The following is a 24,615-nucleotide window of genomic DNA, read 5'->3' on the forward strand; positions in this document are numbered from 1 at the left end:
ATTGGTGGTTTGCAGGCTCCGTGCTGGGTTAGGTAAAAAGAACAGATTGGTTGAAAATAACCAAGAGATTGTGAGATAAAGTGGATTTTTACAATTGTTGAATTCTGGTGGCTTTTGGCAGAATTATGAGTGTTTTAAGGAATAGATATATTCCCAGAATGGAAGAGTACAATTCTTCAAAATCAACAGGATATATGGGTTTTTGGGCATCTATTCTTTTGTCAATACCAGTAATTATACTTTGGGTATTTTCTGAGCTCTTTTCAAGAGGTTTGCTTTTCGAAAGTTTAAGAATGTCTTCAAATATGAGAGTAGCATATGGGGTCATGGCAGTAGTTGCTATTACTATGGTAATGTCAATACATTTTCTCCCAAGTGGAACTTTTAGATGGCCTTGTTATGCTTTTTGGAAGATTATAATGGGCATGAATATTCTATATTTTATGCTTTTAACATTTTTACTCTTTCAGGACACAGAGCATATCAGAAATACTTTGGTTTATATTGACCCAAAGTTAATTGAAAAGGTCCCGGAGGTGAATTATGCAGGAAATTCGTGTTCGATAATTGATGGATCAAATGGATGGTTTTCAAACATTCTTCCAAAGATAGATATGTTTGTTATTGCTCACTTCCTTGGTTGGATGGTCAAAGCATTAATCTTAAGGAATAATTTTCTTGTTTGGTTTAATTCAATATTGTTTGAATGGCTTGAAATTACCCTTAGACACATTTTACCAAACTTTTATGAATGCTGGTGGGACCATATAATTTTGGATATTTTTGGATGCAACATGATAGGTATATTCTTGGGGAATTATATAATTAAAAGATTCAACATGACTCGTTTTAATTGGCATACTTGCCGTAATGGACTTGGAGGCCAAGAATATGATCATAAAGCAGGTGATTCAATTTCAAATTCAAAACAGAGTATAAAAGCTTCAAAAGAGGTAGGCTCTAGTTCTGTAAATAAGAAAAAACAAAAATCCACATCAAAACCAAGATTATTAAAAGTAAAGAATTTCATGTATTCATTGTTTAAATGGCCAAAAATTCTCACAACATTACGTGGTCTTGGATCTTTTTTGATTTTGACAGCAATTGTTCAGTTGATTGACTTGAATTACTTTTTTTTCAAAGCTGAGTTCAATATGCCAGTTTCTCACTGGATTTTTGGTTTAAGAACAGCTCTTTTGGCAATTAGTGGTGCTTCAGCAGTCAGAGAATTATATGAAACAATCGCAAGGGATTCATCAATTCACTTTGGTAAAGTGAGCTTTCAATGTTGGCTCATCGTGGTAGTAATCTTTACAGAATCACTGCTTTGTTGGAGATTTAGTGGAAATCTTCGTGTTGATTCTTTCATACCCTCGAATTTTATTATATATATTTGGACTTTTATCTTTTTCATTCTTGTTGTTTTGTATTTATTTTTAACTTTGAAAAGTTTTTTTCAAAATTTTGGTCCAAGCGACAAAAAAAATAAATAACTTTTGAAGTCGTCAATTATAATAGTTTAAACATATTTTCCTTTCTTGTATTGCAGATAGCATGTCAGGGCATTCGTTAATTGTTTACCGGAATTTGTATCTTTTTAGACTATTTCCTAAACTAATAGTATATTCATTAGTTAATTCATATTGGCTATATAATTACTTTGAATACTAAAATATATTTCTCTTTTTGCGAGGAATTTTTTGCCGTATTTTAATGATTGGGAAATGTTCATCTTTGCATGTGGTCGAACACCGGTATTGAATTTTCTCAAATTACGAATATGCTTGCCCGCCAATTGCATGCAACCACTAAGATGTAATTGTTGTAAATATGCACACAAAAAGAATAGTTTAAAAATTAATATATTTACTATTTAATTGACAGATAATAAAGTAATTAGCAAGTCAGCTAATATGATTTTTTCGGTAAAATTCATAGCGTGTAAGAGACATTGAGTTAGCAATATAAAAAAGAGAGCTCACAAACATCTCTTTCAACATAAACAATGAACATCAAATCTCCATATTTTAAAAATTTTAAATAGTATTGAAGGTATTCACATTTTAAAAAAAAAAAAAAAAGAAATACATTCCTCGATAAGGCTAAATTAGTGGGGAACACGTAGTTGGCGCGCATGCTGTATATTAACTCAAGGAACGAATTTATGTAAAGGAGTAGAGGAATAGCAATAGTGACAAAAGAAGTAAGGAAATGTTGGATAGAGGACTTCTTCAGTCAATATTTGGTTCTGATTCAGCCTCAGCTCCTTCAGGATATCAATTAAATGAGGTAACTAATTTGAGTTATATTCAGGAAGGTAGTTGTAATTATTTGGAGGACTATTTAATCAAAAAATTAAAAAGAAATGATCCGAAAGTAAAGTTTAAGGCATTAAGATTGATAAAACACCTCTGTGAGAATGGTAATCCAACTTTTAAGATGCTGGTACAACGTCATGCGAATCAAATAAGAGTTTGTCAAAGCTATAAGGGCACATTTGATCCTGTATATGGAGATACTTTATCGGAATTAGTTAGAGAAGAAGCAATTCAATGTTTAAAGTCAATATTTAGCAGCAACAATAGGAGTGACGAGAGTATCAAAGTTGGGAACCAAAGTAAAGGGTCTGGACTTAAAGCTAATGGATCTGCGAATAATAGTTACAAAGATAGAATTCATGGATTTGGAAATCCAAACTTTATTGATAAAATAGAGCCAGATAATGACTCAATGGATATTTCTCAAATTGGGAATTCTATTGTATACAATGCAAAAATCGGACAATATAATCAAGTAGTTGATGACCTTTCTGAGTTAGTGTTGAAAGTACTTCCAAACAAGTTAATTAATGGTATTTCGAACTATTATGGGAACTCCAGAAGCGGAGCAAAACCTGCAAATTTTAGTTATCAGAGCAATCCTGAGCCTCGCAGAGACTTCAGAGATGGCTTCTTTAACAGTGAAATCTCAAGAGGAGTTACCAATATTCAAAATTATCAGATTCCAACATATAAACAAAAAGATTTCCCTGAGTGTAAAATCGAGGAAAATAAGCTTCAATATTCAAAACCTACTATTACAATAAACAGCCAAAATATTTCCAGTGGCAATACACTAGAAACCCATTTTGTTGAAAGCTATTGCTCATCAACAGGACTAATTATGAATCCTTCCAATGAAATTCTTCAAAATAGCATCAAAGAGATTCAAAAATTAGATATACCTATTGTTATTAAGTTGCTACATAACAAACTAATCGATCTAAGCGATACAGATACTAACTTTGGTAAGAAAGATAATGAAACCCATAGCAATGGCAATGATGAACAAACTGATAGTTATTATATTGATAAAAATGAACAACATAAATCTCCTTACACTTCGAATCAAACATTAAAATCAGAAAGTAACTTCAAAGTTATTTATAAAATTTTGTGCCTCATTCTTTCTATGCTTGAAACAAATCAAAACACTAAAAAAAGTCTCATTGAGTATTCAAATGACGATTTCATACACTTCCTGAATACAATTTCAACCAGTAACATTCACTGTAGGAGAAAGGTCAAACAAATTATCGAAGTATTAGGTGCCAGCACCAGCACCTCGCATGCAGTTGCGCATGCCCCACAATGCCCGCCCGACGTTGAGTTAACTAATAATTTAATAGACTTGAGTACGGAAAGTACAGATTTTAAGGCTGATAAAGAATTAAATTCAGTAACTGATCTGACAGATTCATTATTAATACTATCAAATCAGACGCAGGAGAATTCCTATAAGAAAAATAATTTATTTAAGAATTTATCAATAAAAAATCATTCAAATAAAGCAGGAGCTATAAATTCGAGGAGGCAACAACAGGACAAGCAAACTAAAGGTTTTGGATCAAATGAAAACGTAGGAAAGTCTCTAGTCGATTTGGGAATATTATAGTTATTTTCTAGCCACTAATTGTTCGAATGTTTTCTTTCCCCCTCCTTTTTTTTTGTATATTTTATACTCATTTTCTTAAGTTTACTCATTAATTCAAATTATTATGAATTTGTAGTGCTTCTGGTGAATATGACTTCTTAAGAGTTGGCGCCAAATTGTGCAAAATTATTGGTGGAATTTCTGGATCAAAATAAAATTTCAATAAGAAAAGAACAATATTTTGTGTATTTGATTGAAATTAATTCTTTGTATCAAAATTCGATTCATTACTTATGCCTCTATTGTATTTAGAATACAAGAAAATATTTTTATAAGGTAATACTTATTTGCAAAACGAATAAAGTGAGGGGAAGCTAGAAGTTAGTAATGATCGAAAATCAGCTATCCTGCAGTTCTGCAGGCAAAATGAAAGAAATTATAAAGATACAAGAACAACTCAGGGATGAAGTTTTGGAATGCATACAAAGTCGAAAAAGTAAGATGGCTGAATTACAAAGTGAAACTGAGGAACTTGGAAACCAAATGATACAAGAAGTAACAATGAAGGTTTTACATCGAATTGAGCTTATTATGAATACTTTAGAAAGTATTCTTTGTAGATGTGAGAAAGTTGAAGCCAAGTTTATTAGTTATAAGAGAGATTCAAATTCAAAAAGTCAACAAGTTGGAGAACTTGCAGAAAGATTTGAATCTGTCAAGCATGAACTTAAACATTACTTTGTTATAATTGAAAGAATAGCAGGAATTTTCTCAGAAACTAATCATCTCAATAATCAGATGATTAAAACAATCAATGATAAACTTTCTAGACTGTCATGCAATAATTCGCATATTCCAATTCAAGAACAAATACAAAAATTCCACGAAAATTTTGAAAATAATTCAAAACTTAATGTTTTTAACCCTAATAATCAATTCAGTAATTTTGTTCTTCAAGAATTCAAAAGCATTCAGAACGCTATAAATTCCACTTCAAAACTCAGACAAGAAGCTGATGACAGCATTGCCAATGCAATGAAGGAATTTACTGATACACTCCAAAACGGACTTAAAATCGCTGTTAGTCACTCAAAATACTAATTATGTTGAACCTAATTATATTTTTATTAACATTCCGCCGCAAACCAAATGTACTATTTTCTTATTTAATTTTTTGCATGTAGCTACCGCTAAAACTTTCTTCCTACTAAATTTGTTCCACATTCTCACAAGTTTTGGCGGCACATTCCTTATGGAATTCGGTATTTTGGCGGTAAGAGCCTAGTTATTTGAGCAGATTACTCCGGACGATAGAGGGGGGGGGGTTGGGAACCAGAGAAAAACAAATCTCTCCCCCACCTTTGTATAGTTTCTTTGCTTTCTCGAGTGGAGTTTATCTGAGTTTTTTACTTTCTTTTAGAAAGCATTTTATTTAGTAATATATTTATTGGGTAACCAAATCAATTGAGAGTCTCTGTTTTCAAGAATGACTGATATCTTATCCACGAACAAAAAGTTTGCCTCAGCTGCTGATTACTGTGCAAATAATGTGTCTTCATTTAGCAATGAGGAGCTTTTGGATTTATATGGATTCTATAAACAGGCAACTGTGGGCGATGCACCAGAAAAATCTGGCTCATTTTTTTCTGCATTTAGCATGAAAGACCAAGCTAAATCAAAGTCTTGGGCTTCAAGAAAAGGAATGAATCCAGAGGATGCCGCCAATGAATATATTAAACTTATAGAGAAGAAAAATCCTCAATGGGAGGAAACTATTGGTAAGAATTCGTGTATGTCACTTTCCAATTCAACTTCTCGTCCTTTATTAGAATCAAACCTGGATGAAGAGAAACTTGAAGTAGAATTGAAAGGTGTATTGGATCAGGTTCTGCTTGATCCAAACTTTTCCGAAAAGAATTGCTCACTTTCTGTTTTTGATGCATTTTGCTCGCAGGTAAATAAAAATGAGGTTGAATTTTTAAAGAAAATTCTTGAAAGATATCCATTTTTGTCTAATTCCCGAAGTTCAGAAGGATCTTATGCTCTTCATCTAGCATGCGACAAAGGTTATAGTGAAATTGCTCTGCTACTTTTAAAGAATGGAGCAAATCCAAATGTTAAAGATAACTTTGGGGACTCCCCTCTTCATGTTTCTGTAATTTCTGAGCAGGAAAGCTGCGTTAAAGTTCTTCTCAAGCATGGAGCTGACCTAAAATTAACAAATGATGATGGTTTGACTCCTATCCAACTGTCAGAAAATGATCAACTCAAAAGAATTCTCGAAAGCAGTTAAATCCTCAACTCTGAATGAAAATATAGAGGAAAGACTTGGGATAATTAGAACTTTATGCGTATAGCTCATGCTAAATAGAAAATCAAGGTAGGAATGGAAGCTAGAGGACGTTTGATTCACTTATGGCTTGAAGGTCCTTACTTTGACTACATTAACTCCTCCTATCATAAGTATAATAAATTGTGTTTCTTAAGTTGCTATTTCTTATTTTTTTATTCCAACTATTTTTTCCAAATCAACATTATTTCTGTCTGTTCATTTGGAAAATCATCTTTTTGAGCTAGAACTGAATTGCTACCTCACGTATCCTTAACGACCACAGAAAACTATACAACATTCACCGCATCTGCATCCTCCAGTTGGATTCTTCTGAATTGGCCCCTGGTTATGTGAACATGATTGATTATGCTCGCATTTATCTAAAACTTCGGGCTTCTGAGACTGTATTGGCGCAGTGCCCGCCTTTTGTCCGCATGCAGAACATTCAAAGCATGTGTTTCTATTCTGCAAAGCTGGCATTCTATTTACTCTGGGGATACAAATTCTGCATATGTATCTATGAACGACAGGCCTTCTATTTGTACACATAAGCTGTTGAGAACATCCTCTTCTTAGATCAAAGCAACAGCAAGAGCATCTTCTATTATTTGCTGGGTAACTTTCAAAGCAAAAAAAATTGTTATTACACATTTTTAAAAATAAAATATTACCAGTAATTTTCAACCTTTCTAAAAATATGAATTCAATAAAAGAGAGTGCCAATAGGGACAGAGATATGATAATTTACTATTTTATTTTTTTGTAAAAAAGTCAAAATTGAATGGTATCTCCTTATTCTGGACGTCTGGAACATTTCCATTTTTAATCTTTTCAACCCTCACCATAGGGCATTCTTTTTTCTTTTTTTCATGATTCTATTTAAATTTAATTTATGTAAATACATGCATTAATCTATTTTTTTTTTTATTACCTGTGCTTATGCAATACAATCGCCAAATTTTTTTATGTGGACGTCCACAATAATGCATGCATGCATGCATGCATGCAAAAAAGGTGCAAAAAAAAATTTAGGAATAAAATTAGGCAATATAAATAATAAATTTGAATTTGAATGATAGTAATGAGAAAATTAAATGAGGATTACTTTTTTGGCTTTTTTAGTTGTGATTTTTTTCTTTTTAGTAAAAACGTCAAAAGGAGAAGAAAATGAGAAATTGATGAAAACAAGTAGACGGTTTTTGGTTCAAATATGCAAGAGCTTACAGATAAGTAAAAATCCAGAAGATTTAGTAAACTGTTATAAATCCTCAATATACTTTTGTGAATATCTTTGGGTTATAGCATACATAATAGAGGAAAAGAAATCTTTTAAGACCCAAATGATTTTGCCTAAAGGAGTAATTGACGATAAAAATTGCATGGAGATTAATTTTCAACAATGTATTACAATAGCTAATTTTTTAATTAATGAAAGTTCTATTTCCGTGGAATATAATGCAATTAATAGTATGGTTAGTCCAGTCATTGAAGAATGCAATTTTGAAAATACCAATTTATTATTAAGCTTAAATGCATTATGGTTGAAAAATTCGAATAAGATTTCAGATCTTACTCAAGGCGTTATAATAGGGAGGGGATACCAAGAACTGGTACAGTTTACTAATCCTTTTCTTGATTTATCAACAATAATTTGTCAAGATGTAAAAATGTATTTATTTACTGAAAAGTATAAAATGAAACTTAAAGCAGTCATGAAGGATCTTATACAATACAAGAACCTATCCTTAACCATTCCAGATCCTGTTTATGTTAGATTACCACTTAAATACGATGAAGAATTAGATTTAAATTGGCTCTACTGCCAAGATCTGCCAAAATATTTAAATAAATTGGATGAAGTGTCTGATCAAATTAAGCTAGATTTACGTGGTAAAAGTTTAATAATTAACAAGGATATTATTACAAAATGTACACTAAAGAATAATAATAAAGTAATGAAGATAATTACGTGGAAAATTATCAACTAAATTTTGGATTTAAATCTAGAAAATATATAAACTTTGAATTAAATGAATGAACAAAATACTGGACTCTGCTGAATAAAAATCATTTAGTAGCAAAATAAAGCATTCAAATATTTTTTCATATACTGGATATATCATGTTCTCTCTTGTTTTCGAATCCAATTACTGTAACTGAGAAAGTTTCTTCATTAATAGACCTTTTTTCGATGCATGCCTTAAAAGAGTAAGAACAAAAGGAAGAAAATCATGCCTTCTTCTCTCGTTCTCTTTCTTCCATATTTCACGATTATACTTTTCGTTCTGAATTATCGAGAGATTTTCAGATATTTCATGGGTGATCTTAGTAATTTCTTTTTGAATTAAAGCGATATCATTTGGAATGGAAGATAATATAGAATCAAGCTCATCAGATTCAATTTCTTCTTCAGAAAGACTTTCCAAATCAGTACTTAAGTCCCCTCCCAAACTTAGAAGCTTTGCAATATGAGCTTGCCTGGAAATTTTGAGATATTTGACTTTTTTTTCGGTAACAGAAATTTTATCTGGAACAACGGCTAATAAACTGAATCTTATTTCACCATGAGATGAATCCTCATTTTGTAGCTCAATCCTTCTTTTAACTTCCTCCATTACTCTTGATACCCAAAGATTTGGTTTATCATATAATGCTGATATTTCATTATCTAATGAGAAATTCTCAGAATCATTAACTTTAGGACTTCCTAAATCTACAACTCCAGTAGTAAGTCCATCAAGCTCATAAACATTTTTTCCAAATGGAATATAACAAATATAATGAAATGCATCTCCCTTGGAGTCATTTGAGTCTGGATCAGAAACTTCCAAAGAAGAGATTGGCCTAAAAGAATTGTGTGCGGTTCTCAATACTTCACTATTACCAATTACAAGTCCTTTTGTCATTGGATCAAAGCTACTTGAAAACTTTTTAAATTCTTCAAGATGGGATCCAATATCAATATCTAATCTATTCAAGATAATTGAAAGTATCGCCTGAGTTGCACATGCATTGTTTATTACCTGGTTTGCATAAAACATTCCTGGAGGAGCCTCAATTGGCTGTGAAAAGTGATTTCCCTTGAACTTTTCTGTAAATTTAAAGAGGAAAATTATTCCATAAATATTCCCATATTCATTAGCTATGAATTCCATCCCACTCTCACTATAGTCATATATTTCAGCAAATTGTATTCCCTTAACTCCATATCTCTCCACTAACTCTGTAAAAACTCCTGGGTCGCTTTCTATTGTACACCAATCCCCTGACATGATTTCAAATATCAAATTAACCAGTTTATTTGCATATAAATATATATGTATGTATATATATTTATATTTATATTAACTTGCCTTCTTCTCAATGGTGGCAAATATTATTTTTTCTTTCTTTCTCGCCAAATTCCTCACTTATGGGGGAATTTTAACTATTTCCATTTGGCGCCACATTTCGAAATTGCATGCAGAAAAAAGGATAAAATTACTCCATACCACTATCTGAGGATGAGTAATATTCCATTTCTTCATCCATATCAAATTCACTAGCATAATCATCCTCAGAACCATTTGAATCCTTAATTCTTTTTGCATCTGGTGAAACATGACCGCCAAATATATTTATTACAGGATTAACAGGACTGATTGAATTATCTGTACGGGTATCATCTATATTGCAAATAGTATTATCTTTGTTATAGTTTTCTTTGTCAACTTCCATTGGCTTTTCCCCATTAGACTCTTTGGTTTGCTCATCTTCCTGGTCTTGAAGTTCGATTCTACAGGCCATTACAAATGAAACTGGTTGAAAATCAGAAGGTAACTCTAAGGGATGAGGTTTCTCGCCTTCCATATCAACAGCCATCTTGTTTGTTTCATTTGAACATTCATTTAGAGTTAGTGATAAGATTTCATCGGGTATTTCAGAAAAAGAGTGATAATGCCCCCATGTATTGAGATCATCTTCTAAACCTGTAGTTTGTGGAACCATATCAAGAGGCTGACCATTGGAATCATGGCACCGGTTGCATTGTATCATATCATGAGTATCTGAAATGGTATCTTCTTTTAGAGTAAATAAATCTCGAACAAGATCAGCTGAAATTGAATCTTTAAGTTCATTATTGCCTCCGGAAGTTACAAGCATAGCACTCAGGCCGTCTTTACAAAGTTGTCTTTGGTATATCTTTTCCTCAATTGTTCCTGTAGAAAATAGTCTATAAATGTAGCAGTTCTTTTTCTGGCCATCTCTCCAAACCCTTGCTAATGCTTGTTTGTCATTTGCAGGGTTCCAGTCTGGGTCAAACATGACAAGCCGATTTGCTCCAATTAAGTTGATCCCACATCCTCCTGCTTTGGAAGAAAGTAAAAATGCAAAGCTATTGGAATTCGGATCGTTGAATGTTTTAACTAAGTTATGCCTTCTTGTAATACTTGTCGAGCCATCCAATCTTACGCATGGTACTTGGAGATCTCTGCAAAGACACTCGAATACATCCAATGTCTGGGTATAGTTACTTACTAGTACAACTCTGTCTTTTGTATTACTTCTAATATGAAAAAGTAATCTGGAAAGAAGATATAACTTTCCACTTAAATTTGGTTTAGAGCTGAATCCTGTTCTGTTGCTATTCCTTATAGAGCTTCCAATTGTAACTCTTTTCTTATATTCTCCACCAGATTCGCCTGAAACACTTCTCCCATGAATCATTTCCAAGTACTTTTCAGATCCCTCAAAGCCCTTTCCATATCCTCCCGAAGTCTTTGGTCTAATCAAAGTAGGATGATTACAAAGCTTCATTAGCGATTGGATTGAAGAAAGAACCTGTCCTGTCAAGCCAGTAGGATTTCCCGTAGAATCAGAGTCTAATAACTTTTTGCATGCCGAAGAACGTAGAAATCTTCTGTAGAGATAATTTTGTATTGGAGTCAAGTTACAAAAAATATTTAGAATTATTTTTGGTGGTAACACTTTTGCCAACAATGTATTTGCACGCCTTAATATAAAATGATTTGTAATATTCGAAAGCTCTTGTAATCTCTGAGTGGCAAGCTCCTGTTGATATTCCGAGGCATCTGGCTCTCTTCCTTCCAATATTGGATTGGCATAAATCTTTTTAAATTGAGAAACATCCCCTAATACTTGAGGATTAGCCAACGAAACCAATGAGTAAAATTCGACCAAATCATTTTGAATAGGAGTACCACTCAATAAAAGCCTTTTCTTTGCTGGGAGATTATTGATTGCCATTGCTGTCTTAGTTTTGTCATTTTTTAGCCTGTGAGCTTCATCACATATTACTAAGTCTATCGGAACTCCATCAAGTTGCTCTACATGCATCCTAAAAGTTTCATATGATGCAATCAAAATTCTTGACATCGTGTCATATTTGAATCCTGCAAACGCGGAAACTACCTTTTCTCTGTCTCTTTCTGCAACAGGGGTACACTTACATTTACCTTGGAGCCACTTTTCTATTTCAGAGGCCCAATTTTTGACCAAAGATGCTGGGCAAACTACCACAGCTTTCCTAACAGATGGCTTGCCATCAAACCCTTGATTTAATAAAGTCCAAAGGATTGTAATTGATTGCAATGTCTTCCCCAATCCCATATCGTCAGCTAAAATACAACCATTTCCATCAAAATCTCTTAAGCCCATTAAACATTCAAAAATAAACGTTACTCCTTGCCTTTGATGTTCTCTCAACCACTTGGTTAACATTGAATCAACTTCAATAACTCTTTTTTCCCCATCTTCTGAGGAAATCCAAAGTATTAAAGGGTTTACATTAACCTGAGGTTCAGGCTCCCCCTTAGGAGAGCTATCATCAGCCTTTGGAGGAAGTTTAAATCCTGGTTGTTTTATGCTGTTGCAGTATGTTGAATCTCTCGGTATTCTCACTCCAAGAGTCATCTTTCTACTTTCTAAGCTTACTCCCGGAACGTGGCCTGACATAGGGGATCTGAAAGACTGGAACATGACAGGCTTGCCGGATTCTACTGACAACATTGACATTATCGGGCTTCTAATTAGCGCGATTTCTGTTTGTCTTACTGCATTCTTTCCAGTATCATCCAATCCACCCTCTGACTTGTTGGTATTTATCCTTATCATCTTCTACCAATATCCACCATGTGGAATCCGATTAACTAATAATATATTTATTCTGTACTTAAGCCTTTAAGTATTACATGTGCTTTCCCGGTTACAAAAAGAAATGGGGAGTTAGTGAGGGAATGCACATTCGGAGTTTTAACCTAAAAATATTTCTTTTCAAAAAAAATTTCGGCCTGTGTATCTTCTCTAATTCTAGCCTTTTCTATGTGGACAAAAACTATTCTAATATGCATGCTGATTTCTACATGCAAAATTTCACACGTAATACTTTTATTGCCAATATTGCATGCAATTGCCGGTATAGGAGGGCTTTTACAAAAAAAAGTGAAAAAAAATTAATTAATCAATTAAATTTGAAAAAATATCGCAATAGATTATTCTTAAAATTATATAGTTGAGCAGTACTAGGAATTGAGTTACCTTTCAATTTTTGTAATGGAATTTTTTTGAATTATTATTCATATGTTATTTATTTATCGCAAGCCAATATTGGCGCCAGATATAGAAATGGTATCTTTTTTATATAGAAAAATATAGAAAGTAAATGATTAATTAGAAAGGAAAAACAGAATCAAAGGACTGATTTTTATCTTCATATACTGAGCCGCCGTTATCATTTCTGTTTACATTGTTCAAAGAAATTTACTACTTCAAATTATTTCTGAAATGACAAATTTGTAGTTGGCGCCTATTAGTGGTGATTTTTGACCATGCTATAATAATTAGATATTATGTAAAGAGAACAATTTATAAGTTACTTTGGAATGAAGGGTGAAGTTTCACTTATTGAGAAGAAACATATAACCGGTGGAAATGATGAATATGTAAGTGCAGTAGAAGTTAAAAAAACTGCTCAACAACAGTCAGAAGCAGCCAAAGATATTATGTCATGCTCAAATTTGAATATATACTATCCAATTCAAACTACCCAAAGAAAATCAAACGAAATAGATAGTGAAGGTTTCTGCTTTGAGAAGAATCAATATCCATCTTCCACTCGAGTTTTGAGCGAATTAGATGACTGCACTGAAGAGTCTTTTGAAAGTCTTTCTGGAGTTGGAAAAACATGCAATAAAACTATTTCCAGAAAAGAATCCCTTGAGTGTATCGAGTGGTCTGGAGAGGAGAGAGTTTTTTCCCCCGAAACAAAATTTCCTCTATCCAAAATTGAGTTCTACTCGAACTGGAAAAATATCATTAATCACCAAGATGCTCCCAGAACTCCCCAATTTAGGGCAACTTATATACTCCCTACATCACCCCATTTTTCTGACTCTGATGAATTTTATTCAGATTCATCAAGCAATAGTTCTGAATCTCTTTTATATATTCAGAAAGAAACTCCTATTATGAGAAAAAATAATAATGCCTTCAAAACTAATTCTAGACGAGTTAATGGTATTTCCTGGAATCAATATGAAGGTGCCAATGAAGTAAATTACAATTGTATTTCTCCATCCCTTCCAATTCCTAGCAGTATACAAGGAAGGAATAGATTAGACATATTACTTTCTCAATGGGTAAGCTATTTCTCTGGTAGACAATCAATTGATATTAATGATATTGATTATGCAACCCAATACTTTACTGGATTGGATGGGGCTACTTTGGCTGCAGTTACAAGCTCACTAATTTATATAGGTCACTGTGCTAGATATACCCAAATTAGAAAATATAATCAAGAATAATTTAAATTTCAATATTCTGTTCCAAATGAATACAAAGCAGATATTATTTAAATATTATTACTATGGATATACCATCATACCGACAGGTATACTCACCTTATTATTATAGAAAGATTGTGCATACTTTTGACCAGGCGCCATCTTGACTAATATGTTCTTTTTCTTTTCTGATAGGTGAGTTAACGGTGGTAACACATTATTTATAACTGTTTTTGCGTGTCTACTTTTTTTCTCTGGTACTAAAACTGTACGGTTGTATTCTTTAAGTGTTTTGTCTAAATCAACTTTCCTGGAAGCTAACTTCTGAAGTTCCTGTACTGGTCTTATTGGTTTGTATTGCCAGTTCTCGAACTCTAATTTCACACTTGAAATTAATCTTTCACCTTCAAAGTTACCAAAAAATGCCTTTGAGCGCTTAATCACCTCATTTGTTAAGAATCTTGCTTCTAATGAATTTCCTACCACAGGTTTTGGTAATTTAATACCTTTTTCAGAATTGGCGCCATCTTCTGCATGCGCTTTTCTACTTGAGTCCTTTAAATAGCATGCTAGTCTGGTTTGAACTCTATTTGCCATAATTGATGTAGCAAGAGGCTTTAAAAATGAATTTAACAATGGTATATGCTGAGCTAAAGAGTTTAATGTGTATTTCCATTCAAATATTTCGTAGTCAAACATTTGACTTTTTGCAGCAATATGTGTGAATAACGATGAATCATCAAATACAAAAGCCATATGTAAATAATACTGAGCAAATTCAGGGTTACATCTCCATGCTGGACTTCCTCCCATAGATTCTAGAACACTTCCAAAAGAAATAGTAATTCTGGACATTATTTCAACAAGTCTCATTCCCGGTAACTTGTTTCTTCGTATTCTATTGATTAATCTTCTTGCATCTCCTGGATCTTTTGAGTTTAGCTCTTCATCTGTTTCAGTAATCATTGGATACTCATCAAAAAGAAGTTTCATTAATGCCATATAAAACAATGGACATCTTAATGAAGTATATATTCTACCATCTGTTTCTTCTAGAAAACGTTTATATGTTACTGGAAAGTGTTTAACAAGATGTCTAATGACCCTTGCTAATTCTCCAAGCCATCCACATATAATCTCCAATTGAGAAAGCCATTCTTTGTCTTCTATTCTACGCCTAATCACGTCAATTATACACTTTTCAGTTATTAAGTCCTCAGGAGAAGTATTAAATGGAAATTGAAATACAGTTGCTTTTGTAATTGGTTCTTTATAACCAATAATATCTAAATATTCCTTTGGAGGAACTAATGGATCATTTTCAGAAAAATGGTTTTCATCATCGCTCTTTGATTTAGGATCTTTGAAACTAGATTTATTGAAACCTTTGTAATCTAAAGGAAGTAATGTAAAACCTTTCTTTTCAGTGCTAATAACTTTAAAACTTAGATTCAATGATCCTTGTCTTTTCCCCTCCTGGTATGAATATATGTCATGATCTAACTCATGTAAGCTCTCTAATATAGTTCCTGAACATAATATTGATTGAAAAAGTCCTTCCATAAGGCTTAAAGCAAATGATAATATACTTCTTTGGCAATGATCAGTTTCGCCAAATTTTCCAAAACTTCCCAGTGATGAATGAAACTCTCTAAATTCGCATTTAGCTAACATTCGATGAGGATCAGGTAAATACTCCACTCTGCTCTCATTCCTGCTTTTTGGGTGCGAAGAGCTCTCACTTGATTTATTTTTCCTACTTTTACTCATTTCTGATCACCCAAGTTTCGTTACTTGTTAAGATCATGACACACTTTATCAAACTTATCAAAAACGCTCCTATTTTTATTTTCTTTCTCTTCTCTTTTTTTTTCTCCTTTTCCAAATTCCATAAAAAAATACATGCAATTTAGACATCAAATAAATGCATTAGGCGGGCTCGTCGATACCAGGGTGAGTGTGTGTGTGAATAGCAAATAAATAAAAAAATTTGACGAGTAAATTTTGAGGTAAAATGATTATTTATTAAAACAAGGCTTTGGTGGAAAAGGAAAAAAAATTATTATCCAGAATTATAGATGAAGACCTGCTTTGTATTCTCAATATTTTAAATTTACATCTTTGGGTATTATGGTAAATATTCAAAAGTGATTTTAATTTTATTTTAGCTGATTTCGAATATTTATTACTCGAATTATTATTAAATTATAATTACTCGAACTGAGAATATTACAGTTTTCAAGTTTGTATTTTCAATTTTTGGGTCGAGATCTAATCTTAAATATAGCTGGAATTGAAGTAATTAAATACGTATATAACAATTTGAACGTAATATCATTACTTAATCGAGATTTAGTCAAAATTTATATCAAGGAATTGGCTATATTTTCAAGGGATATCTTTAGCTGAAAAGGCTTTATCTTACTATTAAAAAAAATCCTTATGGTTCTTGATTGGTCCTTATGTTCATCTTCAAGGAGTGGTAATGACTCCAAGAAAATTCGCTCAAAAGTTAATAACTTATCAAATAACAAAGAATTCAGTAATTCTTTAAACAAAAGAGAGACTTCCAGCCGCTTTAACAGTTCTTCTAGTCTTACACAATCAACACGAACAGAAAGCAAGCAAAAGCCTTCTCTTTTAAAGAAAAGTACCTCTAATAATGAGGCTTCAAGAAATTTATCAGATGTTAACTTAAAGCAGAATTCTAGAGAAAAGCCTGGAGATATTAGTTCTTTATCAAATAAAAGTAAAAGTCCAGAACCTGAAGAAAAGTATTGTGCTTCTTGTAAGAAAAAGATTTTGAACAAGGAAATTGATGAAAACTCCGTAGAGTATCACAGAAATATCTTTTCATTGCGTCAAAATGTGACATTGGATGACTTCCACACCATTTCTGTAATTGGCCAAGGAGGCTATTCAATAGTAAGACTGGTATTTGATATTCATACTGGGAATGTTTATGCATTAAAACAGGCAAAGAAATGTCAAATAATGAATAATCAAAGCCAACACGATAACCTTGAGAATTTGGTAAAGATAGATATTAATTCTTCTAAGAAACAAGTTGAAGAAAAACAAACTTTGAACACTGGAATAATGCTGAATACTGAGATTTCATTAATGTATAATTCAGATAGCCCATGGATTAATAAACTTTATTATTATTGGGAAGACAACCATTTCTATTATATGTTGATGGAATATATGCCAGGAGGAGATTTAATGCGGCATTTGATTGATCTTCATACTTTTGATGAAGAAACAGCAAAATTTTATATTGCTGAATTGCTTCTGGCCTTAGATTATTTAAATAATATTCAAGGTCATATTCATAGAGATATAAAACCAGATAATATACTGTTAGACGTAGATGGCCATATAAAATTAATAGACTTTGGACTATCAAAGCAAATAATCCAAAGCAAACAAAGACCTTTTGTTTCGAATGCTTCAGTAAATTCATCTTTTCAAAAGAATGTAACTGCTAGAATTGATCCACATGAAGTACTTATTCATGATCAAAACTTTCATGCTGGCACCCCAGATTATATGGCTCCTGAAATTCATAGAGGAGAACCTTACTCCCTTTGTGTAGATTTATGGAGTGTAGGGATAATATTATTTGAAATGCTTTTTGGTGGCCCTCCGTTATCAGATCCAGGTCAGAACTCACTTATAACAAGAAACAAGGTGATGAATTGGGATAAGCATTTTTACTTACCTTCAGAGCATCATAAATATTCTCCAGAAGCCATGGATTTGATTTGTTCTTTGGTTTGTGAACCTTCACAAAGAATTAAGAGTGCGAAAGAAGCTTTGAAGCATCCATTTTTTAAAGGAATGGACTTTACCAAAATCCGCCACCAAAAACCTCCAATTGTACCAAAAGTCAAGCATAAATTAGACCATTCAAACTTTGACAAGTTCCCTGATGATTTGTTAGTTTCTTTTTATAACTCTGCAAAAGCTTCTACTTCTGTTCCAATATCTAATCTCTCTGAAGAACTTAATTTCAATTCATGTAATACCAATAAAATTCAAGGAGAATCTTTCGTTAGTGAGTTCTTTCCAAGCTCGATGGTTCCTGGAACATCACACAAGCTTGGTAATTCTCAAAGCGTCATTGAACATTGTTCTATCCCAACTGTTGGTAATTCAAAAATACCAATTTGTACCCCAAAACGCTCGTATCTTCCTCTTATTACACACATATCTTCTCCTTTATCCAACCCTTCAACGGCGTCGTCATGGAAACAAATTAATAACTCTCCAATTTTCCAAACTCCAAGGAAACCTTCACCAGCCTCTAATAATATTTCAAGTCAAAGTATTTCTCTTAATTCACGCATACTACCTCAAAGCCATTCGTTTTCACAAATAATTGGAAAAACCAACTCTAACTTCTCCAACCCAATTGGTACATCTTCATGCATACCTCAACCCTTCAGCAATTTAACTCCAATAGATAAAATTTCATCAAATTTACCAAAATCAACGATTCAAACCTCAAACTCCAATATATTAAACCGTAATTCTGGAACGCCAAATAATCATAAATTCCTTACATTCAAAGAAAGAAAATCTTCTGAGAATGTTTATAGTAGGCAATCACAAAAACCAAATACTCATTTATTTCCACAAAGATCTACCAGCACATCTATCACCAGAAATAATCAAGAAATAGTAAATATTCTTAGAAAAAAAAATATTATTTAATACAAATTTTCTGATTGTCCACATTAAAAAATTGTTGCATGTAAAAACAATCTAATTGCATGCACCACGTAATGACTTTATATATAATGCCGGTATACGGTTTCATGCGGGTTTTTTTTTAAATTTCATTCTATTCTAACTTCCTATAGTATATTCAAAAAATAAAGAATAAGTTATATTAAATTTGACTAATCTATCTCTAATTTAACACAAGGCAAAGAATGACTCCAATTTTTGTCCCTGGTCTACACCGATACAATTTTGTGAGGGATAAATACTCTTCAAGTAGTGATGTAGCCTGCTTGCAATCCCATCTATATCTTTAACTCCTAAATCAGTTTTGAATATTTGTGATAGACTCAAAATCTGCTGAGGATTCAACATCTGTAAAATCGTCTCCTTTAAAGTACTAAAACTCCTCCTTATTCTGCCAAAGTAGAAATTCCCTACTATCTTCTCTATTGTACTTCTCCTTACTGCTTTACTTGCTCTAAGAAGAGAGTTATTATGATAATATGTTCCCCAATCAGACTTTTCAGTATCTATTCCTGAAAATGATTTTCTTAGTACATCAAGCTCTGGATCATATTTAAAGTGATTAAAAGCTGTTAATAACAAATTATGTAATGAATTCAATACTACTGATAGCTTGTAAGTGTCTTGCTTTATATTTGAAAGATATTTCTTGATCCTTTTTCTTAAGGCTTTGTGTGTTGTATGCTTCATCCTATAGAACCTCTGATATCCACCTTTTCTTACCTTTGGAAGTAAATTTATAGCAAACTCATTCAATGAAATAATTATCAGCATTTGTCTAACTGCCTTCTTTAGAGAATGTGACAACATTTCGTATCCTGTTATTCTGATATCTACATGTTGAATTTGAAATATCAAGTCAGAAAATAGCTTTAGCATCTCAAACTGTCTTGAACCTCTAATCTTACATTGACATAGTGCAAAACTTGAGAAATCCCGTCCTATCAATACAAAATTGGTCTTACCTGATTTAAAGAAAGGAAGACTTTCTTTTTCAATTTGTTTATTTTCATCCATTTTTGCCATTCCTTCTTTTGACTCCTTAATCATTGATAATTCTTCCTCCAATTCGTTCTTATGTTTCTCCAAATCTGCCTTTATTAATGAATTTAGCTCTTTTAAGTTCTCTATTGTTATTGGAAAGTCTTCTTTCAACATTTGAGCTGGAAATTTATAATGTTCATTCACCATCTTGGCTGTATGTTTTGTATATCTTTTTTTCATATATCTACTAATTACTTTTGAATTTAGAAAAACAAAATCTCCATTTGTTAAGATTTTTAGTTCATTTGTCTCCAATTTTGCTGCTGCTGTCTGGATATTTCTTAACTCTGGCCTAAGCTCCACATTCACATTATCTAATGTCGATGTATATGTATAAAATGCCTTTCTTAATAATCGTCTTGCTCCTTTAAGCTTTCTTCTTTTCTTACTAAAGTGATACCAATGCATTAAAGAAGAAAAACAGTTATTTCCCACTTCCGAAACAAAATGACCATACTTGCTACCTTTCAAGTCCCTTCCTAATTCTCTGAATTCGTGTAATAGCTGAGATTGAGATACCTTTTGTAAGTTTTGGTTCATTTGAGTTATTGCTTTTTGGTTTGCAATCTTATTAAATGCTGATCCAAATAATGTTGAATGATCCTTAATCTTTTCACAAATATTTGTAGTTTCTCTAATATAATAGTTCATTGTATCAAAGTAGTTAATTAAACATGATCTATCTGTATCTACAAATACCTGCTCGAGATTCATCTTATTATCTGTTGAATCTTTATTTTTATATATTTGAGCGTTTCCAGGGATTATGCTTGGTAGAGATGAATTAACTACAAGAGGAATTAATAATCTATTTATTGTTATAAACCTCCTATTGTTATAATTCGCATCATCAAGTTCTGAGTTGAGCCTTGAACATATTTTTGAAGCTAAATTAGTTCTTCTAACACTTAAAATGGTACTAAGATTCTTAACTTGATTCCCAATAGAACCAAAAGACCTTTCAATACTTGCCAATTTACTATTTAATACCAAATTCTTTGTTGTTGGACATGTATTAATAAGCCAAGCATTAAACTTTGTATCTAACTTATTATTCAAAAAAAATTGACCAATTAAATCTAAAAGTGTAGTTGAAATATCCTGATCCATTTCATATTCAGATAGTCCCTGACTAGAAAGTACTTTCTTGTCACTTTCAACCATGCAAAGTTGAGAATTAGTATCAGCAGCTTTACGGGAATATTCATATAATTTGGAAGTCTGCATACCAAGTATTACATTCTTTCTATCAACAAAGATCAAGTTAACAGCTTTTAAATTCTCAGAAATTTCTTTAGTCTTTTTAGGATCTTCATCTGGTAAGTTCAAGAACTCATTATAGTCTGTACAGAATTGTTTCAAAGAATCAGTATAAAGCTTTATTTCAGTCAAAATGATAAGCTTCTCGTAGCTTTTTGATTCAAAATAATGATCAATTTCCTCCCTAATTTTGTTAACACCAAGAATAATATCATCACAAACACCTTTCAAAGGAGAAATTTTATTTCTAAACCATCGACTAGCATCTTCATTTTCTCCAATTCCCCAGTTTTTATTCATTAAATCAAGAAAGGTTCTCAATGGACCCAAAATAGCCATAAATGATATTCCAGAATTAAAATCCATATAATGCTCTAATAAATTACCAATATTAAATATGTGGAATATGAAAGCTTCTGGATTTAATGTATTATACATTTTAATTTGATTTTCTTTATCTATATTATAAAGCTGCTTGTTCTTAATAGTATTCAAAACATCAGTAATCTGACCAATTCTGGCTGTCATATTAATATCATAATCTGAATTTTTATGCTTTTGAATTTCATAGAGTATTTGGTCATTGATAAAGGTAGTAAAATCCTCAATAGCCGATTCACAGTTAATTCCATGATTAGTCTGGATTAGACAATAAATAACCTGCGATAATTGTTCATCAAATGGCTCCATTTCATTAAAAAGCTCATCACCATCAAAATTCTCACCATTTATAACTCTATATATTGGGCTTAAGAGGAATAATATAATTAATGCACCCTCATTTCTATGTCGTATTTGGATCTTGTCATATATTGATAGCCAGACCAAGGAAAGCGACTCAAATGGTGAAATCACCGGAAATTGTGCGGAAAGTTGCAACATATTATCAGAAAATACATAGAAATCGGCTTTTGAGCGTTTTCTATCAATATTATTAAGATCTTCCACTCTCATTGTACTTCTATATGGGTCTTTTTGCTCTGCTTTCTGGTCACCAGTCGCATATTGCAACAAGGCCACCAATATCAAGCATGATATCTGAATTCCCCATATTATATTCATTTTATTCTATAGTTCCTCTTCACTCCAACCTTTTTAATCTAATTAACTTTTAATTTGGATGCATGCCACGTCTGTGTCTCCACATGTAAAGGGGGGTTATAAATAGTGAAAAAAGAATATTAGGTGGTTAAAAGTTATTAGTGATGAGAGAATATTTTTTATTTGGTTAATTTTCAGCGTTATTGGGTTATAATAGGTGAATGTTGAGATATAAAGAATGATTTGAGTAGAATGGAGAATAGGTCTATGGATTTTGATTAGACTGAATTAAGCTTTTTAGATTCATTTTTTTATAAGGCAAAGAATAAAATAAAAATGTAGTATTTGGCGGGAGACTGATTGAGTAGGTATTTAAAGTAGAAATAATGGTTAGAAAACTACAATTACAAAGAATAAGAATAGTGAAAATATCCAAATGCAAATTTTCAAGCAAACAAACGAGGTAATACACGTTAAATATTTATATGTAGTGGATTTCTCGTAGTAAGTTTGATACTTTTTATTGGGTAAAATGGCAAAATGGCGTGATTACTTATATCGTAGGGGATCAGATAAGTAAAAAGCGCGGATTATAATTTCATCTTGAGAAATCTAAAAGCATACCACTAGATTTAAGGATTAGTAATATCTTCTGTAGTTATTTTAGGTTTAATTTCGGTACCAAGGATCTGAGAAAGCTGTTCTGCTGTTTTCTTAGTGAAGTTAGCATTAGGTATTTGGCTAAGCCATGGGAGTTTTGTGAGATCAAATCTAGGTGGGATCTCAATGGAAATTCCAGAAATATATTCAGGGGGTATTATAGCGTGGATATTAGGAAATTTCTGATCTAGCTCATTCATTGGGTAAAATCTGAAGGGGTAAAAGTTTTCGGTTAAGTTAGGACATTTGCCTCCATATGACTCTTCAAGTTGTTCAAGAGGAACCAAACTAGTAATTTCATCAGAATAGGATTCATCAATAAATCTAATCTTTCTAACTGATGATCCTGGAATTGCAGCAACAAGAGCGTTACTAACAACATTTATAAACTTTGGACAGTTCACAATGAACATTCTATAAAGTCTCATTCTATAACGTGTATTAACAAGTGAAAGAACAGACTTTAGGACTTGAATAGGGAGATCAGTTATCCCTTTTCCAGCCAAGTCAATGATTACATTCCAGTTTTCAACTCTTCCTGCAACCTGAAGGTATTTAAGAAAGAATTCTAGACAAAAACACAATAGCTTTTGGATTCGTTCGATTTCACCAACAAAAGTATCAAGCTTTGCAAGCTTCACAATAAGTATTGGCCTACACTTAATATCCTTACCGTGCCAATAAATAGCTCCAACTTTAAGATCATTCATCACATCTTTCTCACTTATTGGTAGCTCCTTGATTCTAAATTCATGGTTACTTAACATCATCTCCAAAGCCGTTTGGACATGAAAACGGGAAGAGGCCAAAAATCTCAATGCCTGAATCCAAATAGAGTGAGGAAACTTGTAGCCGTGGTTCTTAGCATATTTTCTTAACTTTGCTAGATAAAGTTGTTCGTTTTCTGAAAGAATCTGGTTTAAATAAATATATCTTATTTCATCTTCTATTATATCACTTTCTGATGGCTCAATTAACAAGCAACTTAAAGTGGTCGAAAATGGGTTTAAAGCGGAATATATTTCTACTCCTCCAATATTTCTCTGAATTGGTTTAGCATTTCCAGAATTAGTCATGGAAGTGCTCTTTGTTATTTCAAGATTCCCAACAGTTTCTTGAAGCTGAGGCAAACTATTCATCTTTCTGTCAAGAAATGCCCTAGAAGAAACTGGATCAAGCTCCTCAACAAGCTCCATATCAGACTCCTCCAATGCAGATGTAAAAGATACACTCTCTGACTCTGAGTGAGACTTTTCTAAAATCGAGGTATCCTTAAAGGCGTCTATAATCTCAGAAATACGCTCCTCCTCTTTGCTTAAACAAGGTCCTAACACTTCACCAGAATCTTGGTCTGCCATTTTGCTTATTTTAACCACTTCTATTAATTTTGTCAGGCAAAATTCTGTATTGCTTTTTCTTTCCGTGTGAAAACGCTCACAAGATTGTTTGGCGCCTTTTGTTTTGACATAAAGTGAGCTTTCTATAAAATAGGTTGCAAAAAAAAAAATCCGTCTTGATCTTCAAAAACTGTTTAGTATTAATGGAATATAGGTAGCTACTGCTTTAATATTAACTTATTTTTGAGTTTTTCTTCTTTCTAAGTAATTTTGTAGAATTATGCATTTAACGCAAAATAATAATTTTTATAGTGGCACCATTATGGCGCCAACTGCTAGATCTAAATTTTTGGTGAGCGAGAACCAAGATGTTTAAAAAACTCTAAGAAGATTAAGAAATATCAAAAAAACAAGCAATTTCCTAATGAGTAAGATAACGTTGACTGTATTTATCTGATTTACTAAGAGCCTGAAAATCAGATACACTTTT

At 32.4% G+C, this 24,615-nt stretch overlaps 14 protein-coding genes across 14 annotated transcripts; 8 read left to right on the forward strand and 6 right to left on the reverse strand.

Annotated features, from left to right (window-relative positions):
- Window positions 1-125: 125 nt before the first annotated feature.
- Window positions 126-1,493, forward strand: cgd1_1110 (phosphatidylserine synthase I (serine-exchange enzyme I), 9x transmembrane domains; the record flags this gene model as incomplete). Its single annotated transcript, XM_627956.1, has 1 exon — window positions 126-1,493. The coding sequence occupies one exon, from the start codon at window positions 126-128 to the stop codon at window positions 1,491-1,493; it is 1,368 nt and encodes a 455-aa protein (XP_627956.1).
- A 685-nt stretch (window positions 1,494-2,178) lies between these two features.
- cgd1_1120 (epsin like ENTH domain (alpha-alpha superhelix)involved in vesicular transport) lies at window positions 2,179-3,933 on the forward strand (the record flags this gene model as incomplete). Its single annotated transcript, XM_627957.1, has 1 exon — window positions 2,179-3,933. A coding segment is annotated over one exon (1,755 nt), but the record flags the coding sequence as incomplete, so codon positions are not given.
- Window positions 3,934-4,299: 366 nt separating this feature from the next.
- cgd1_1130 (conserved hypothetical protein) lies at window positions 4,300-5,013 on the forward strand (the record flags this gene model as incomplete). The annotated part of the gene is made up of 1 exon (XM_627958.1): window positions 4,300-5,013. The coding sequence occupies one exon, from the start codon at window positions 4,300-4,302 to the stop codon at window positions 5,011-5,013; it is 714 nt and encodes a 237-aa protein (XP_627958.1).
- A 385-nt stretch (window positions 5,014-5,398) lies between these two features.
- On the forward strand, window positions 5,399-6,205 carry cgd1_1140 (conserved hypothetical protein; the record flags this gene model as incomplete). The annotated part of the gene is made up of 1 exon (XM_001388114.1): window positions 5,399-6,205. The coding sequence occupies one exon, from the start codon at window positions 5,399-5,401 to the stop codon at window positions 6,203-6,205; it is 807 nt and encodes a 268-aa protein (XP_001388151.1).
- A 309-nt stretch (window positions 6,206-6,514) lies between these two features.
- On the reverse strand, window positions 6,515-6,895 carry cgd1_1150 (hypothetical protein; the record flags this gene model as incomplete). Its single annotated transcript, XM_627959.1, has 1 exon — window positions 6,515-6,895. One exon carries the CDS (start codon window positions 6,893-6,895, stop codon window positions 6,515-6,517), a length of 381 nt encoding a protein of 126 aa, XP_627959.1.
- A 443-nt stretch (window positions 6,896-7,338) lies between these two features.
- cgd1_1160 (predicted secreted protein, signal peptide) lies at window positions 7,339-8,232 on the forward strand (the record flags this gene model as incomplete). Its single annotated transcript, XM_627960.1, has 1 exon — window positions 7,339-8,232. The coding sequence occupies one exon, from the start codon at window positions 7,339-7,341 to the stop codon at window positions 8,230-8,232; it is 894 nt and encodes a 297-aa protein (XP_627960.1).
- A 159-nt stretch (window positions 8,233-8,391) lies between these two features.
- Window positions 8,392-9,588, reverse strand: cgd1_1170 (ubiquitin C-terminal hydrolase; the record flags this gene model as incomplete). Its single annotated transcript, XM_627961.1, has 1 exon — window positions 8,392-9,588. A coding segment is annotated over one exon (1,197 nt), but the record flags the coding sequence as incomplete, so codon positions are not given.
- A 136-nt stretch (window positions 9,589-9,724) lies between these two features.
- On the reverse strand, window positions 9,725-12,358 carry cgd1_1180 (RAD54 like SWI/SNF2 ATpase; the record flags this gene model as incomplete). The annotated part of the gene is made up of 1 exon (XM_627962.1): window positions 9,725-12,358. One exon carries the CDS (start codon window positions 12,356-12,358, stop codon window positions 9,725-9,727), a length of 2,634 nt encoding a protein of 877 aa, XP_627962.1.
- A 77-nt stretch (window positions 12,359-12,435) lies between these two features.
- cgd1_1190 (hypothetical protein) lies at window positions 12,436-12,759 on the forward strand (the record flags this gene model as incomplete). Its single annotated transcript, XM_627963.1, has 1 exon — window positions 12,436-12,759. The coding sequence occupies one exon, from the start codon at window positions 12,436-12,438 to the stop codon at window positions 12,757-12,759; it is 324 nt and encodes a 107-aa protein (XP_627963.1).
- A 366-nt stretch (window positions 12,760-13,125) lies between these two features.
- On the forward strand, window positions 13,126-14,049 carry cgd1_1200 (hypothetical protein; the record flags this gene model as incomplete). Its single annotated transcript, XM_627964.1, has 1 exon — window positions 13,126-14,049. One exon carries the CDS (start codon window positions 13,126-13,128, stop codon window positions 14,047-14,049), a length of 924 nt encoding a protein of 307 aa, XP_627964.1.
- Window positions 14,050-14,109: 60 nt separating this feature from the next.
- On the reverse strand, window positions 14,110-15,798 carry cgd1_1210 (conserved hypothetical protein; the record flags this gene model as incomplete). The annotated part of the gene is made up of 1 exon (XM_627965.1): window positions 14,110-15,798. The coding sequence occupies one exon, from the start codon at window positions 15,796-15,798 to the stop codon at window positions 14,110-14,112; it is 1,689 nt and encodes a 562-aa protein (XP_627965.1).
- Window positions 15,799-16,470: 672 nt separating this feature from the next.
- On the forward strand, window positions 16,471-18,747 carry cgd1_1220 (S/T protein kinase; the record flags this gene model as incomplete). Its single annotated transcript, XM_627966.1, has 1 exon — window positions 16,471-18,747. One exon carries the CDS (start codon window positions 16,471-16,473, stop codon window positions 18,745-18,747), a length of 2,277 nt encoding a protein of 758 aa, XP_627966.1.
- A 204-nt stretch (window positions 18,748-18,951) lies between these two features.
- Window positions 18,952-22,149, reverse strand: cgd1_1230 (predicted secreted protein, signal peptide; the record flags this gene model as incomplete). Its single annotated transcript, XM_627967.1, has 1 exon — window positions 18,952-22,149. The coding sequence occupies one exon, from the start codon at window positions 22,147-22,149 to the stop codon at window positions 18,952-18,954; it is 3,198 nt and encodes a 1,065-aa protein (XP_627967.1).
- Window positions 22,150-22,760: 611 nt separating this feature from the next.
- cgd1_1240 (Sec14 domain containing protein) lies at window positions 22,761-24,146 on the reverse strand (the record flags this gene model as incomplete). Its single annotated transcript, XM_627968.1, has 1 exon — window positions 22,761-24,146. The coding sequence occupies one exon, from the start codon at window positions 24,144-24,146 to the stop codon at window positions 22,761-22,763; it is 1,386 nt and encodes a 461-aa protein (XP_627968.1).
- Window positions 24,147-24,615: the final 469 nt, after the last annotated feature.

Source organism: Cryptosporidium parvum, chromosome 1, assembly GCF_000165345.1.
Source record: "Cryptosporidium parvum Iowa II chromosome 1, whole genome shotgun sequence".
NCBI classification, from domain to species: domain Eukaryota; phylum Apicomplexa; class Conoidasida; order Eucoccidiorida; family Cryptosporidiidae; genus Cryptosporidium; species Cryptosporidium parvum.